The sequence below is a fragment of the Myotis yumanensis genome, unplaced genomic scaffold, assembly GCF_028538775.1.
Source record: "Myotis yumanensis isolate MYYU_CA2020_CCGP unplaced genomic scaffold, mMyoYum1.0.hap1 SCAF_6, whole genome shotgun sequence".
Classification (NCBI taxonomy): Eukaryota; Metazoa; Chordata; class Mammalia; order Chiroptera; family Vespertilionidae; genus Myotis; species Myotis yumanensis.
In genome coordinates, this window is record NW_027223757.1 from 38,731,981 (window position 1) to 38,749,887 (window position 17,907).

Genomic DNA, 17,907 nt, shown 5'->3' on the forward strand with positions numbered 1-17,907 from the left:
GTTGAACTTGCCCATTAGGAGAAGGCTGCACCCAACTTCTTGTCCAGCTCTCAATATACCAGACCTATAATCAAGAGAAGTTTCAAGGTGCTTAGGAGAAATGAACTTTAAAACCTTTCACACTTCTTATCTGAAAGGTACTTTGTAAGCCTTAATTCTAAGCCATCATTCATTTTTACTCTGTGTTTTAATGCTGCTGTGATCATTCTCTCTCCAGGTTGGGTGAATACGGGCTCTGGAGGCAGACATCCGAATTAAACCCCAGGTCTCTCATTTATTGGCTATATAATTTTGGGCAGGTTACCTGGTTAATTCATTCAACAAATATTTATTTAATACCTATGTGTGCCAGACACTATTTAAGCACTGGAGATAACAACTGTTGACATGTAAATACAATATAACATGCTTACATTCTAGTCCAGGAAGAGAAATATAATAACCAAAATAAATGAATGGAAATATGTACTACCACTCAGAATGATTGTCAGGTTAGATGAGCTGGCACCGTGAAAGCTTGGGGGTATACTAGGGTAGATGAGACAGTTTGCCTCCAGGTGGCTTGCTGCAATTGGTAAATGAGGGATTTTTTTTCCCAGACCCTTTTGACCTGTTAGAGTGGAGAAGTGTTATTGTTTTCTGAGGATTAAATTGACTAGAATAACCTGTATGTAATTTATTGCAAGTGTCTCTCTCTTCACTCAGTTGATGCCATTCTATTAATACCAGATAAATGAAACTTCAAAAAAATAAAATGTTTTTCTGTGGCACACAATACTTGAGAGATGCCACTATTATGGAAATATTTTCCCTTTACTACCTTTGTTGGTGGCTACTTTAAATAACTATAAGGTCTTAATGTTGTATGGGAGGCAATATTTGTGATTTTGAAAGCTAGTAGGTTTGAACTTAGGCAGCCAATCATAGGATCTTTTCTCTGGTGGAAATATATTCTGTGGAAGATGAACATAAGTAGTTTGTGTCCTGCCACCTGTCACTTCTAATTATCCTCTGCTTTGGTCTCCTGCACCTTGATTTCAGTGTTGATTTTGGAAAAATAAATGAGATTTCCCTAAAAGTTTTACACTTGATTTCATCATGTTGCAATAATATAGCTTCAGGGTTTGATTGTTTTTCCATTCATTTTTCAAAAACTCATTTCTCCTTAAATCATGATGTATTTAACTTTGCTTCTCCCCAGCCCCACCCCAATTTGACCTTGAAGTACTATTGTTTCTCTATAAAGTGTTTCCAATTTGCTTGTTTTTACTGGCTTCCCTCATCTGCTATTGTATCTTTTATATTTGGCTTTAGTCTCTTGATAATATGTTATGTAAAAGCCAGATTTTCTTCTCCAACTTTTTCTAATGCAAATATTCTAATTTTTGCATAATCGAACCACCTTCATTAGATAATGGGGCTGATGCGTGAAAAACTAAATAAATATTTATTACTTATTGAGACATTCTTTTTGATAAAAACATGCTTTATGCTAGATGAATAAAACCATAGAAAATTATAGCAGATTAATCTGAGAGTAGTTCTCTAGTGTCTGAGTGGCTGTCTATTGAAATCAGAACTGCCAGTTGAGAAAAGCACTGAGCATTAAGGGAGCACTCGTTCACATTTGGATGATTTATTCCTGCGCAGACAGACTGTGGTAGTGGGCGGTGTAGTTTACAGTTCTTTAGCTCTTAGCCAGTGTCCCTTCTTGAGTGGTGGTGTGAGCCTCATGTGTCTGTGCAGTATAATGATGCCTGTATTCCAGCACTCCATTTTTCTGCTCCTTTGCTTCAACACTAAATTAATTTTTTAAATGTGAACAAAAGGGGTCTGTATGTAAAAATTATTATATGAGATTATTTTAACAGAGTTTTCAGTGTGACCAAAACATTATTTTTTAAATGGCCCTATTTTACTACATTAATATTTTAAAATAAATCTTCAGATACCATTTGAGCAGGGAAATCTTTGTGGATTTTTTTGTTTTTGTTTTTCTGATGGTATGTTTAATTCTAAGGTGGCCAGCCTACATCTTGCTGCAAATTTGCTCAGTTATGGCATTTTTTAATATGTTTAAAATTTCAATCATATTTCATTAAACTACTGGTGTTTGGTCGCCATTTCTGGAAAGCTCCTGCTTGATTTCCCCCTGCTCAACAATCCCTCTGCCCTGCTCCCATTCTACTTTCTCTTCTGTTACTTACTTTTTTTTCCAGCGCCTGCTTGTCTTCGGCCACATGCCCATCAAACCTAATTGCAGCTTTGGGAGGGCTCTGGTGAGGCAGCTCCTTGGCCCAGCTGTTCCTCAGGGATTTAATTCGGGTGAGCTGTACATGTGGCCCTCAAGCCATGTCAGTGCTGCCACAGCTCCCTGATTCTAAAGGCTGGTCACCTCAGGCCCTAACGTTGTTTCAAGTCTAGGGCAGTTTAGTCTCAGGATAGGTATGGCAGGAATAATACAATTTGGGTCATTTTGTCAATGGAAATTAACCTCGAGTTCTTCTGCTAATTTTATATAAAAACCTGTGACATGCTAACTATTTTTAGTCTCACTAAAATTACAGTGCTTTAAAAAACAACTTCCCTGAATATTATTTTTTTCTATTACAACTGAGTAATATCACTGTTTTTGATACGATTTTAACTTTCTATCAAACTAGAGGTTTATAAACTTTGAACTTGTGTCTAAATCTTAGAGAATTAAAGGTAAAATATGAGAACTCAAGAAGCACTCAACATAGTACTCTGGGGTTAAATTTTTTCTTTAAATGAGAAACTCAAGTATAATGTAGTAAGTCATTTGCCTTCTTAAAATTCTGTTATTTTAAAAATATGGTATTTTTTTTCTCCAGACTTACAAAGAAATCTGTGTTTCTGTACAATTTAGAAAATAAATCACTCTTAATCTAAAAACCCATTAACACTTGTTACCATGTGGGAGTATTTTCTTCATATCTTGTTTCTTTTCATTTTTTAAACAAAATATTTTAAATACATGGAAAAATACAAGGACATCTTGTATGTTGAACACCTATATAATGATACCAGATTTAAAATGTTAATGTTTTGCCATATTTTTTCTAGTTTTTGTCCTTGGCCTTGTTTATATTCATATATGTATGCATATATTGAAACATAATTGAGATCGTATTATATATACAGTTTATATTCTTTAGTCTTGTTTCAGTTAACATTTTAAATATTTCCTTATGTCATTAAAGAACTTGGATGCTTTGTTGCAACACTAAATTTGTCCTAATGTATGGACAGAGTTTCTGTTTTTAAGTAGTGATGATTCTATTTCTACATAATTAATTTGACTTAATTTATCACATGACTTTAAAATACCATTTTTCAAAAACTGCAAGTTGCAACCAATTAGTGGATCACAAAATCAATTTAGCAGGTTGCAGTCAGTGTTTTAAAAACGGTCAGAATATTTCTATTGTTCTTTGGAAAAAATTTCACACCGTAATCAATTCTTTGGTTCCAGTTATCTGAATTTAAATTTTAAACATTTTTAACTGGAGATTATAGTCACAAGTATTATTAGAATCTTAGCAATCAGCCCACTTCATGTATGTTAGACTTGACATCCATTTTTTTATGCTTACATTTTATAGATTGATTTATTGGAATTGGATATGTAAAAGTGGGGTAATAAAATAGTAAAACAAAACTCCATACCTCTTACAAGAGTTAGCAATGAGGGGAGTTCCTCCCCTCATGGGAGTCTGGCCAGTGCTGATTCTTTCCCATTCACTTATACTTTGAGGTGCTTTGAGCTGACTCAAAGGCGATGGTCTCTTGAAGGCAGTAAATTGTTTTCTTAATATTTGATTCACATTTACCAAAAGATGGTGGTTTGGATCACCAGCACAGATTAGAACTCTTGAGCATAAATCTCAAAAGTGTTCTCTCATGCCCCATTTCCGCCATCCTTCCTCAACTCCAGCTAGAACTACCCCTATTATCTGTTCAAAATGAGGGCGGCCCTCTCTCACAGGCACTGAATTCAGTCAGTTCTCCTAAACAAAGAAACAAAACACATAAACACTCCAGTTTTATATAGAGTTCTCTCTGTTTAAAGCTTAAGGAATAGGTCCTTTAATCTAGCATAATTCTTACATACAGTAACCTTTTGATATAGCATTAAAATAAATCTCAGTGTGCTTTTTAGAATGTATTGGGGCTTTTCTCCTGTCTGGCTGTCCCTTTTAAAGAATCCGCTGTGGCATATGGATAACAGGAGAGGTGAGGAAAGTGGAAATAGTGCATAGCAGGTCTGTTTGTGTGAGATATACAACATGGAGAGTCTGCTGCTCTACCTCTATTTATTCTCTTATTTGCATTTTTTGGAGACGTATTCTGGGTCAGTTACTCTGCTGGGTGCAGGACACCCAGAGATGACGAAGCCTGAGGGCCCTCAAGATTCTCACAGACTTGGGAGGGAGTACCTGTGAACAAATAATTAAATAGCACAGCTGAACATATAGTGAGTCTGGGCTTTGGAGTCCAGATTATGTCTAGATCTTGACATTTCCATTACTAGTTGACTTGTGTGACTAGTAATTACGTACCTCTTCTAAGCCTTCTCGCTAATTTTCCTCATTTGTAAAGAGATTTACCAGTTACCTTGTATGGTTTCTGAACATATGCATGTAAAACAGCACATGCCTGCCTGGCCTTATAGTATGTTGTTGTTGTTGTCTATATCACTGTTGTTATCATTTTTATTATTCATTGTTTTAAGTGCCAAATTAGATGTTTATAATGCGGACCATAAAAGCCCATGGAAGGCCCTAGCTGATTTGATTCAGTGGATAGAGCATCGGCCCTCGGACTGAAGGGTCCCAGGTTCGATTCTGGTCAAGAGCATGTACCTTGATTGCAGGCTCAGTCACCAAGTGTGGGAGGCAACCAGTTGATGTGTCTTTCTCACATCAATGTTTCTCATTCCTCCTCCTCCTCTCTTCCACTCTCTCTAAAAATGTCCTTGGGTGAGGATGAACACAAACAAAAAAAACTTATGGAAGGGTCAACTAACTACTGATGCTAGTTTCTGTTCACTGCACTGTTACAGTTCTCTGCCTCCATTGTGCGTGTATGTTCACACTTCTTTCTGGGTGTCTTTAAATGAGACAGCTCCTTGGCCCAGCTGTCCCTCAAGGATTTACTGGCATACTGTGTTCCTTCATCTTGATTACTCATCCTTCCTAAGTACAGGGATTCTCTTCCCTTCTTTTCTCTTTTTTTCTCTCTCCTCAAAAACTCATCTATCAATTCCTGCTGCTTCAGCCATCACCTCTGTGAAGATGCTTCCCAAATCTATACCCACAGCATTTCCAGCTGCCTGCTGGGCATCTCCATCTGGAAGTCCTTCTTGCATTCAAATGTAACATGTCCAAAACTGAACTCATTAATTCCCCATTACCTTTCCTTTTTTCCCAATCTCTGCTTATGCTAGCATCTTCACCTCCAGAATACATGTTTGAATCTTAAATTCAGCCCTTGCCTTTCCTTTGCTTCTTGATCCCTTCCCAGTGTCTCCCACATGCAGTCAGTTGATCAGACTGTCCAATTCCTCCTCCATTCTGTTGCCATTATTCAGCTTTTCTTTTCCCTCCCTGCTGCCACTACCCTAATTGAGGCCCTCATTATCTCTCACCAGGACTGTTGGAAGAAGCTACTCCTAACTAATCTTTTCTCTCCTTTTCACTGCACTCAACACACCACTGTCAGAATAACTGTTTTAGTCGTTAACTCTAATCACGCTACTCCTTTGCTGACAAACCATCCATGCCTTCAGATTGCCCACAGAATAAAGTCCCAACTCTAAACTTGCCTTTTAAGGTCCTTCACTCTTTACGCTTTTTCTGGGCTTGTTCACCTACACACATTGCCCAAATGGGTAGCCCTGCTTCCCATTCTTCCACCTTCTTGTCACTGTGTAACCAGTTTATTTCTCCAAAGATACCTTTCTTTCCATTCCAATAACCCCATCTTACTCCTACGTACTTCCATCCTCTGCTCAGGGAAATTTGGCCGTCTTTTAAGGCTCGGTCTGAATTCTACATCTACCGAGAGAGGCACCTCTAGCAAGAACACCAACTTTACCAATCTAGCTAGCATCCATTTTTTTTGTTTTTTTCAGCCATGCATGATTTTATCATCTTCTGGATTTGCTCTGGCTTATCACTGTCCCTCCTTAAAGAGGCACTGAGAATAAATCAGTGTTCCAGGTGAAGTGTGACCTGGACTACATGAAACATAGTACCTCTGTAGATTTAGATCCTTGTGGTAGGGGTTGGGAGGCAGGGTATCCTCAGGAGCAAATTTTCTTAATCTTTTGGTTCTCTGTGTGTGTTTTTTAAGGGTGTTAATGAAGTGAAATCAAAGAAGAGGTGTTTTGGAAACAATTATTAATTTACTCAAGCTGTTAATCTATTCTTCAGCTTGTTACCTACTGTCTTACATGAAAATCAGTGGTTAGAAGGTGTGCTTTTCTGACTGCTCTTTTGATTTCTGTTAACCAGTTCACCAGTTTCTTTTCCTGGCCTTTTCAGTAATGCATCTCAAAGTGGCAGGTGTTCTAATGATATATGATGTTTGGAATGAGGATAGGAAGAATTGCTTAACTTTTACTGTTCTGGGAGGTAGAAAGTGAAACAGTATTTATAGGAGTTATGTATGCTAGTACAGTGGGGAGGACTTTGAGAGATAGAAGGAGAAACAGAGTAGAAGAAAGAGAAAATATAAGTTGAGAAAAAAATAGATGGCAAAACAGTAATAAGGAAAGAGAATGTAATTTTGTGATCACTAGATCATCTGCCATGTTCTTCCATAGTGTTATATACATTACTCATGCTGTCTCTTCCATACATGACTATGGAAAGTAGACATCATTAACCTCATTTTATAGAAAAGGTCACTATCTCAGTCGCATAGCTACTGAATAGCAGGATTTTTTAAACCTGGTTCTAAAGAAGCACTGTTCTCATTTGACTTAGCTACAAGTTTTGTCCCTGAGATGAAGCAGATGGAGAGTCACTATAGAGCCAAGAGCCAGTTGGCATGGGTTCAAATCCTGGCTCCATCTACTAGGCTGTACCGCCTACAGGCTCAGGTACCCAGGCATGTTGCTTGATCTCTGTCTCCCTCATTTTCCTCATCTGTAAAATCATGATAAACAGGGTACCTTCCCTTAGGGTTGTTGTAAATTAGTTTTAGTTAATATATAGTAAAATGCTTAGAACAGTTCTGGCATATATAGAGTTTTTACTGTGTCATCATATCCTTCATCCCTAACTAGGCTTAATCCCCAAAATACACACACACACACACACACACAGCCTCACCTTCCTCTTTTCCCTTCTCTTTAATATTACACAGAAATGGAAGAATAAAGATTAACCTTAGGTAATAAATAAGTAAGGATAAGTAATATAAGTTAAAATTTGTAGTTTAAAGCAAAAACTTTTGAAATGGCTCCTATTCACTTTTCTTTTTCTAAAATAGGATGTTTCCTAGCCTCCCTGTGGTTCAGGTCTATAGGATTTAAGCAAATTGTTACAGGATAATAAAGAGCTTTGGACATTTCTGATGATTATTTCTATTGTGTTATAGCTTAATCACTTAATTAACTTTCTTTCCTAGGAAATTAGAACTTATTTTCTGTATTTTTATTTTTTAAATATGTTTTATTCATTTTAGAGAGAGGAAGGGAGAGGGAGAGAGAGATAGCAACATCAATGATGAGAGAGAATCATTGATCAGCTGCCTCCTGCACATCCCCTACTGGGGATCAAGCCCACAATCCTGGCATGTGCCCTGACCGGGAATGAAACAGGGAATTGAACCGTGACTTCCTGTTTCATGGGTAGATGTTCAACCACTGAGCAATGCCGGCTGGGTCCAATCCTATTTATTTTCAACACGTTCCTTTGTCTAATTTTGGAATTATGAGCATATTTGCAGCAATTTGCTAACATGATCTGACTGATCTTATGAAAGTATATTAATCTTATTCTTTTATTTATGTGTTGCAGGGGGCTTGTACAAGATAGCCGGAATAACCTCCAATTGAGGGGCTTGGTGGTGCTACTTATTTCTAAAGCAGCTGGGCCCAGCAGCATGAATGCTTCATGTCAGAACTATGACATGGTCAGTGGGATCTATTCATGGTAAGAAATTAGTCTTTTGACATTGCTCTCTAAATTATGTTTTCTTTTACTGAACAGTGGTAGTAGAAATGGCTATTTAGTTCTTTGTCATTCTGATTCAAAGATAAATTAAATTAACCCTTTTCGGTCATATTAAATTTGGATATGGGTGTCGTACTGGTCGGAATTAATTTCCATTGAAAGAGCAGTGATACATAACATGCAAGATTATGAAGGATAAACAAGATTTATTAATTCTTTTTTGGAACTACGTCACTACTAGTAGAATCACTACAAACGTTATCACTTTCTACATCAGAGTCAATATTCAAGGTGCCAAAATAAAACTCTTCATCGTTACTTTCAGATTCGCAGTACACTTCTTTCGGTAACTTTCTTTTTGCCATTTTGGAGTATTATTTTGAAATATCTTAACAAGCGAGAATGCCTAATTACAGTTAAACGTAATTTGTAAAGCTTTATTTGAAATTCTGCGAAGTATCTCCGAAGCTTGTCGATTTCTTCACTCTCAAAAGGCGACTGACTCGCCACGGTGTTTTGCATGGCGAGTGTGGAACGACCGTGTTTGTTTATATTGAGTTTCAATATCTCCGATTTGTCGGAGCAGTGTTTTGGTTCGTGACAAGGTCGCTTAGACACTTAAGAGCTTTCAGAGAAATTATGAACTGATACATGAATGAATAGAGTTAATATTCGTACGGTTCCTTGCTGTGGTGGCTGAGAGCAGACATACGACCGGAACGGTAAAAAAGCTTTTGTGGCTGAGAGTAGACAAACGACCGCAAAGGGTTAAAATATTTGTATGGTTTAAAATATGTATTTTTATTGTTAACAGATCTGATAGTCTTGGCTGCTCCATGCATAACTCTGGTAAATTTACCCATACATATGTGTCAAATACAGTGGGGCCTTGACTTACGAGTGTCCCAACTAACCAGTTTTTTGAGATACCAGCTGTCTCTCGGCCGATTTTTTGCATTGAGTTGATAGAGTAATTTGAGTTAACGAGGTCCTTAACGAGCTCCTTAACGAGCTCAGTCTCGGAATGAATTAAACTCGTAAGTTAAGGCCCCACTGTACTTGCTTTACTACCCTGAGCATTTAAAATTTTCTGTTCATGACTACCCATCCTCCCCATCATTGTATCATTATGTCTCTGTAGAGACCTCTTTGTCCCTTAGTCTAGGATTTTTTATTTTTTCAACCTACTCAAACTGATATGTAGTTGTAAAATATTGATGCAAGTACCATTTTAGCAGAAATAGTCTACTTCAGTGCTATATCATTTATTTTATTTTGCTTATTTTTATGGCGAAGCAATATTTACTAAAGTTACTGAAATTATAGATTTTTATATCTCACACATTTAGATTAAAAATTAATTACTAGCATGTATTAATCACATTGGTTGCATATAAAACAAACTTTAAATTTTTTGTTTTAAAAAAAATACTGCATTTTTTAGTAAGATATCAGCAATAACTTTATTTAATTTTAATAGAGTGCTTGGCACTGTGTTAAAAGCCTTTCTCTATAGAAGTAACAATCTGTAGGTGGACTTTGGCACGTGAAATTAAAACTACCCTAAAAACATGGGGAACAAGGAAATTTTTCTCCCAGAAAGAAGCATTTCTAGAAACTTTGACTTATGGCTGATATATCTTATTGACTTAATTTAAAAATCAATCCACATCTTAGATTTTTTTTATTTCTAGTGGTCTTATCCATAAATGTTTTATTCTTCTATAATATTTAGAAATGACTGTTGCTTGCCAGCTATGAAGTACAGTGATCCTTCATCATTAACAAGCAAGCAAAATTTATTACTGTTATTGCTACAAATGACCCCTCTTCAGCCAGGAAAATTTTTGCAGATCTTTTACTATTTATGCATATAAGTATCTTCACTAAAAGAGATACCTTGGGATCATTTTTAGTTTCTACTCACTCTGATATAATTTATATTTTTTAGTGCTTTGTAGGTTACTAATCATTTTTATGACAGTTATCCTTTTTTATTTTAATCCTCATCTGAGGATATTTTTTCCATTTATTCTTCTTAGTGTGGAGGGTGGGGAGTGGAGGGGAGATTGAGCCTGCAACCAAGGTATGTGCCCTTGCCTGGGAATCAAACCTGCAACCTTTCCTAAGGGCCGACACTCTAACCACTGAGAAAACCAGCCACGGCGACAGTTATCTGGTTTGTCCTTACAATAATTCTGTAGGTAAGAGTTGTCATGTTACTTTTTTAGGGTGGTGCAACTTCAATTGAGGAAAGTTGAGTCTCTAACTATAGTTTCCTTCTAAACCTCATGTATGTTTTTCTTGATTCCATTCTGATTTTCTAGTCTGATTCAAATAATTTATTTCACTTGCAGATTAGACTAACCATTAAATTATTATACCAAAAAGGTCTTCTTGTATTTCTTTGAAAAACTCCTGAATTGAAAGCAACTTGGCAAATCTTTAATACATCTATGTTCCTCCCCCAAACTTTTGAATTAGAGGTCAAAACTTTATCTTACAAAATGTGTAGAAAGCTCTTGACTGAGTTTAGTTGAAATAACTGGAGAAAACACATAAGGATCCATAATGAATACCAATAACCTGATAATCCCTGGAAAGCAAATAGACTTCACATCACCTTGTATCCCATGTATGTCTAGCTCCGGTTGGGAATTCCTTTGGGTTTTAGTCTGCTGATTTTGATCCTGTCTTATTAATAGTCTGCTCTTTCAATTGGGTAACCATACATACCTCCAGTGAACACCAGCCAAGTTTTGTTACCTCTGATTCTAAAATAATCAATGTAAAGTACTATTTGACACATAATAGGTGTTCAGTATATATTTGTTGCATTAGTGAATCATCCCCGTTTTACAGAAAAAGAAGTTAATACTGAGACTAAGATTTGTCTAAAATCCTTTAAGTAGTAAGTGATAGAGTTGGGAATTAAATCCTGGTTTTACTCTAAAGTATGTTACCTTTTCTATGCAGGTGCTCTTATCTATATGCACACAGTGCACTGTAATGTGAACATGTGTTTACCTAGTCTCTAAGAAACACCTACAATCTCCTTCTGAGCCTTCAAGGAACATATGCATTTGGTAGACGGTCATTGTAACACAGCAGTTGTAAAAGAACTTTGCAGAAGAGTAGGTGTGCATTATGAATATAAAAATTTTCCAAATAATATGAATGAATTTCATACCCAAGTATATAGAATCCATAATTACATTTAGGGAATAATCCTGGTTCTGGGCTATTTTCTGTAATTAAGCTTGATCCAGCATGTCAGTGGTGATGCTTGGGTGGTTGATACACTTGTTAATGTGAAAATGTAATTTGGCATAGTACTATGAGAAACCATTAATTTATTTCTCCATCCCTGAATTCATTTGTTTTGCTCCTGCTTTTCTTAATTGTTCAAGTGTAACGTTTGCTGGAGGCTTGTATCTATACTGCCACAGTGAATTATTTAACATCTGAGGAAAAGTACTGACTTGGGAGCTTTTTAAATTCACCTCCCAACTACTGGGGTTTGCATTGTTGGTGTTTTTTCTCTCATAAACTTGACTTTGATGTCAGATAGTGGGACCTGAGTAAATTACCTAAGGGACCAAAGTAAGTTAGGTGACCTCTTTTATTTAGCCTAAGGACATAACTGATGGATATAATTTGTGGATCTATTTAGTGAATTTATCATATGGCCAAGAGAGGCAGAATGTAGGTTAAAATGTAATAACTACATTTTGAAAAACAGGTAAGAGAGCCACATTGATAAAAATGCACTATAAGTATCTACCATAGCCTTTTGCCAAGAAGACTGTGGGGTTTACACTTATTCTACCAATCCTGAGTTTACATGACAGAGGGAGTATGGGGGCACTGGATGAAAGAAGGTGAAGAGATTAGTCAAAGAACAAAAATGCATAGCCCATGGACACAGACAATAGTTGGAGAAGGTGGAGGTGAGGGGGGTTGAGTGGGGGTGGGAAAAGGGGATGGGAATGGGGGACATCTGTTATAGTGTCAACAATATAAATACATACATTTATACATATTGGTTACAAAGGTAATCAGTCGAAAAAAATACTAAATTTAATGTAAAAGTATCTCTAGCCACTCGTGAGAAAATAAGTGTATAACTTCCTGTTCTATTAATAATAGGATACTCTTGTATACAAAAAAATAGATCATTACAATATATAAAACATAACATTTCAAAGTATAGATTTCTCTAATGTAGCATGATTACTAAGTTTAAAAATTTTTTATGAGTTTTTTAACTAATGGTTCACCTTTCTCAGTTGTTTTAGCAATAATTTACTCAGTTTTTTTTTCATCTAACTAGCAGTTATAATAGACCACATATTTTCACCTTACCTTCATTGCCTGCAATTTCCCAAAACCTCTTGTTAACTCTAGTAGAAGAGATTGAAACATGTTTGCCAAACACATTTTCTTTTCCTTCTCAGTATCCAGCTGGATTATATCTGCCAGCTTTGTACAACTGTGTATCTCGTCAGTGCCTTGGACATAGTATTCATTTAAATCTTTACATGTTACCGTAGTGTTCTAGACCAAAATAAACATTTGAATCACACATGTATAGTATGTGCCTTTTAAAGTAGTGTAACTGGACCACGTCTTCCTGTGACTGGGGCGTACTTTATTATGACCTTTGCAACCACTAATTCAGGATGTAAGCTGTAGCCCTGGCTGATTTGGCTCAGGGGATAGAGCGTCAGTCCACAGACTGAAGGGTGTGAGCTGTAATCAGACTCTAAGGCACTCTTCATGGGACAGTGTTAATTTTTTAACTTCGTTATTATGTAAAGCATAATGATGTTTAAAGAAAGAAAAGTATTAGTGGAATGTCACACAAAAAACATAATAAATAACTTAACAACAAAAATTGCAGAATAATTAGTATGTTTTTTAAATCCCAAGTTTTTTTCTTTCTTTTTTTTTTTAAATTAAATCTTTATTGTTCAGATTATTACAGTTGTTCCTCTTTTTCCCCCCCCCCGTAGCTCCCCTCCACCCGGTTCCCACCCCACCCTCTGCCCTTAACCCCGCCCCCCGCACTGTCCTCATCCATAGGTGTATGATTTTTGTCCAGTCTCTTCCCGAACCCCCACACCCTTTTCCCCTGAGAATTGTCAGTCCACTCCCTTTCTATGCCCCTGATTCTATTATATTCACCAGTTTATTCTGTTCATCAGATTTTTTATTCACTTGATTTTTAGATTCACTTGTTGATAGTTATGTATTTGTTGTCACTTTGTTGTTCATAATTTTTATCTTTACCTTTTTCTTCTTCTTCCTCTTCTTAAAGGATACCTTTCAGCATTTCATATAATACTGGTTTGGTGGTGATGAACTCCTTTAGCTTTTCCTTATCTGTGAAGCTCTTTATCTGACCTTCAATTCTAAATGATAGCTTTGCTGGGTAGAATAATTTTGGTTGTAGGTTCTTGCTGTTCATCACTTTGAATATTTCTTGCCACTCCCTTCTGGCCTGCATAGTTTCTGTTGAGAAATCAGCTGACAGTCATATGGGTACTCCCTTATAGGTAACTAACTGTTTTTCTCTTGCTGCTTTTAAGATTCTCTCTTTGTCTTTTGCCCTTGGCATTTTAATTATGATGTGTCTTGGTGTGGTCCTCTTTGGATTCCTTTTGTTTGGGGTTCTCTGTGCATCCTGGACTTGTGAGTCTATTTCTTTCACCAGGTAGGGGAAGTTTTCTGTCATTATTTCTTCAAATAGGTTTTCAATATCTTGCTCTCTCTCTTCTTCTGGCACCCCCATAATTTGGAAGTTGGTGCGCTTGAAGTTGTCCCAGAGGCTCCTTACACTGTCTTCATATTTTTGGATTCTTTTTGCTTTTTGCTTTTCCAGTTGGGTGTTTTTTGCTTCTTTTATTTCAAATCTTTGACTTTATTCTTGGGATCTTCTAATTTGCTATTGGATATCTGTATAATATTCTTTATTTCAGTCAGTGTATGCTTAATTTCTAGTTGGTCCTTTTTCATATCCTTGAGGGTCTCACTAAATTTACTGGTGGTTTCTAGAAGATTCTTGAGTAACCTTATAACCATGGTTTTGAACTCTATATCCAGTAGTAGTTTTCTTTCCTCCATTTCTGTCATCTGTGACTTGCTTCTTTGTCTCTGCATTTTGGCTGCTTCGCTGTGTTGATAGAGTGGCTTTGTGTGCTAGGTGTCCTATAGGGCCCAGTGGCTCAGCCTCCCCAATTACCTGAGGTGGACACTCTTGGTGCACCCCTTTGTGTGCTGTGTGCACAGTCTTGTTGTAGTTAAGCCTTGAATGCTATTGGTATCACTGGGTGGAATTGACCTCCAGGCCAATTGGCGGTGAGGACCAGCTGTGTCTACAATGGGAGAACTGCTGTGCTGGAAACACCCTTATGGGGCAGGGCTTGCTTCAGTTGGGCTTTGGTGCTCACTGAGTCTGCCCCCTGAGTGTGTCTCTTATGGATCTGAAGAGTTGTAATCTGGCATGGTGTCACTCTAACCACTGGGTAAACTGGCTCTTGGATCTCCAAGGAGCTGCAAAGTCAGCCACTGCCTGAGGCCACCCAGCAGGAGCTACAGAGAGATCTGCAGATTCCTCCTCTTTGTTTAGGGTTTGGAGGTGCCCAGATGAGGCGCAGCTAATGATGAGTCTTAGGCCTTCTTTTGGAAGCTCTGGGGTTCTTTGACCCAGCTGCCGTTTGTTAGGTTTTAGATTGCAAAAGGCCAGGCCATTCATATGCAAAAGCCTCTGCACACAGCTTGGGTGGGGTTGTAAATTGGGTGTGGCATGGTCTCAGGGAATCACGGGGCAGTGCAAACAGTAATGATTGCTTGTCAGCCCTGCCCCGGATAGGTCTCTGGGTCTCTGTGTCCCATGGCCCCATGCAGGAACAATGAACGCTGGGAGCACCTCTGAGAGAAAGCTCCCCTCATGTTCCGGCCCGTTGCCAGACAGTCTAGTTTCTCCCCATAGGAGTCTGGGTCCCCAGAGTCTCGCCCGGAACTGGAGTTCAGAGCAGTCGGGAGTTTGTATCTCCCTCCCGATTGAAAAAGACCACAGCGTACCCAGTTGCCAGCCTGTTTCACGCACCTCTGTACCTCTGCTTTTCCGCACCTCTGTACCTCCTACCAGTCTAGATGTGCTTTTCTCTTTCCCTGTAGTTGTTGAACTTCCACTCAGCCAGCCTTCCCAGGGTTCTGGATGATATCCATTTTGTCCTTTAGTTGTAGTTTTGATGTTGTTATGTGAGGCAGCAAGTTCAGTTGTTTACCTATGCTGCTACCTTGGTTCCCCAGACCCCAAGTTTTTTTTCTTTATGTTTTGACCCATTCCTTCTTTTTTTTTTTTAAGAGAAGGTGTGTGTGTGTGTGTGTGTGTGTGTGTGTGTGTGTGTTTTAATATATTTTTATTGATTTCAGAGAGGAAGGGAGAGGGAGAGAGAGGTAGAAACATCAGTGATGAGAGAGAATCATTGATCGGCCACCTCCTGCACGCCCCCTACTGGGAATTGAGCCCGCAACCCAGGCATGTACCCTTGACCGGAATCGAACCTGGGACCCTTCAGTCCAAAGGCTGACATCCTATCCACTGAGCCAAACCGGCTAGGGCCCATTCCTTCTTATAATACACTAGAGTCCTGATGCACAAAATTCATGCACTGGGAGGAGGGGTTCATCAGCCCAGCTTGTGTCCTCTCGCAGTCCGGGACCCCTCAGGGGATGTCTGCCTGCCGGCAGTCAGACATCCCTCTCGCAGTCTGGGACGCCTCTCTCCTTACTGCCCACCCGCAGTGGAGGCAGGAGAGGCTCCCACCACCGCACTATGCTTGCCAGACGTGAGCCCAGCTTCTGGCTGAGCGGTGCTTCCTCTGTGGGAGTGCACTGACCACCAGGGGGCAGCTCCTGCGTTGAGCTTCTGTCCTCTGGTGGTCAGTGCACATCATAGCGACTGGTCGTTCTGCCATTTGGACAATTTGCATATTAGGGTTTTATTATATAGGATTTTATTTATGTACCTCTATTATCTGCAGCTTCCATTCTATGGCTTGAAGTTTTACTGGCAGGTTTTAGACTTTTCTGAGTTTGGGTTGCCCTCTTCTCCATTTCCAGAAGGAGGAAAATGAGCTGCTGCTGGGAGACGAGTACAGTGACATTGTTCTTCTAGGTGATGAAAGACTAAAACCATGGACTAATCATTTCCATATTTATTTCTAAATATGAAGAAGACTGGTATGAGAAGACTGTATGCTCTGTGTGCTGTTAAAGTTCAGATTATCTATTTTCTCCATATCACCTCAGCATTTAGCATGTTCCTACCACATAGATGGCAGCCAGTGACTACTTGATCATGGCTGAAAAAAGAGTTATTTAGTTAGTTAGTTAGTTAGTTAGTTATTATTTAATCTTAAAGCAAGGAAGACTTTGCTAAAAGGTTCCAGAACTGATCCTGTAAAGAAAAAGATTAACACATTTGACTGCATAAAGGATAATTCTTCAGCCCGACTGGCATGGCTTGGTGGTTGAGTATCAACCTATAAACGAAGAGGTCATGGTTTGATTCCCGGTCAGGAACATGCCTGGGTTGCGGGCTCGATCCCCAGTGTGGAGGCGTGCAGGAGGCAGCCAATTGATACTCTCTCATCATTGATGTTTCTCTCTCTCTCTCTCTCTCTCTCTCTCTCTCTCTCTCTGTCTCTCTCTCTCTCTCTCTCCCTCCCTCCCTCCCTCTCCCTCCTTCCCTCTCTGAAATCAATAAAAATATATATTTTTTAAAATGATAATTCTTCAGTGGAATGAAATTCCCACAAAGTCAAAGATAATTGCCAAATTTACAAAAATATTTGCAGCATACCTACCGAAGGACCAATTTTAATAAACAAATCAGTTGAGGATCTTATAAATCAAGGAGAAGATAACGCAACACAATATGGACAAAAGATAGGAATAGGCTGTTCGGTGAAGAAGTATAGATGGCTAGTAAGCAGAGGGGAAAAAAGGCTGGACTTCATCCCAAGGAGCAATTAAAACAAAATCACAGCTTCTCCCTGTCATTGGCAAAGATTAAAAAGTTTGATACCCAGTGTTTGTATGTGAGGAAGTAGGCATTTGAATGCTTTGTTAGTAGGGACATTAATTGATACAGTTACTTAGAGAGCAATTTAGTAAAGTCTATAAATTTTATTTCAATCTAACTACCCTTTGATTTAGCAAAATTATATGCTGATGTATGAATGTATGTATAAGAATGTTCTTTGCCCTCCCTGCCCTCCAAAAAGGAAATAACCAGATGTCTACCAATAGGACACATGTTACTTTGATGCAAAGGAATATCAAGTGTTTGTCTAAAAGAACTAAGGAGATCTGTATGTGCAGATCTAGAAAGATTTCAAAGAATCATGTGAAAAAAGCAAGGTACAGAAACATATTATAGTTTGACCCCCTTGGGGTGGGCAGTGGATTTTTACATGCATGAGAAATGTTTCAAAGGAGAAACAAAGAGATGTTTATAGTGGTCACCTCTGGGGAGAGGCAGCTGGTTGGAGGAAATGGGATGAGAGACTTTAACTGTTCATTTTATGTCTTCTTTAGTCCACTCTATTCTTTTTAACCATATACATGTTTTATTAATTTACTAGTACACTCCTTAAAAACTGGTAAAAAAGAAACTTGCTGAACTGAG

At 38.3% G+C, this 17,907-nt stretch overlaps 1 protein-coding gene across 3 annotated transcripts in view; it reads left to right on the top strand.

Moving 5' to 3' along the window:
• The window catches only part of PDSS2 (decaprenyl diphosphate synthase subunit 2), a 200,474-nt gene that overhangs the window by 47,161 nt on the left and 135,406 nt on the right, over nucleotides 1-17,907 (top strand). For all 3 annotated transcript variants that reach the window (XM_070419293.1, XM_070419296.1, XM_070419294.1), the window contains exon 2: nucleotides 8,052-8,186. In XM_070419293.1, coding sequence (XP_070275394.1) covers nucleotides 8,052-8,186 — 135 coding nt within the window. The remainder of the gene's footprint in view (nucleotides 1-8,051; nucleotides 8,187-17,907) is intronic.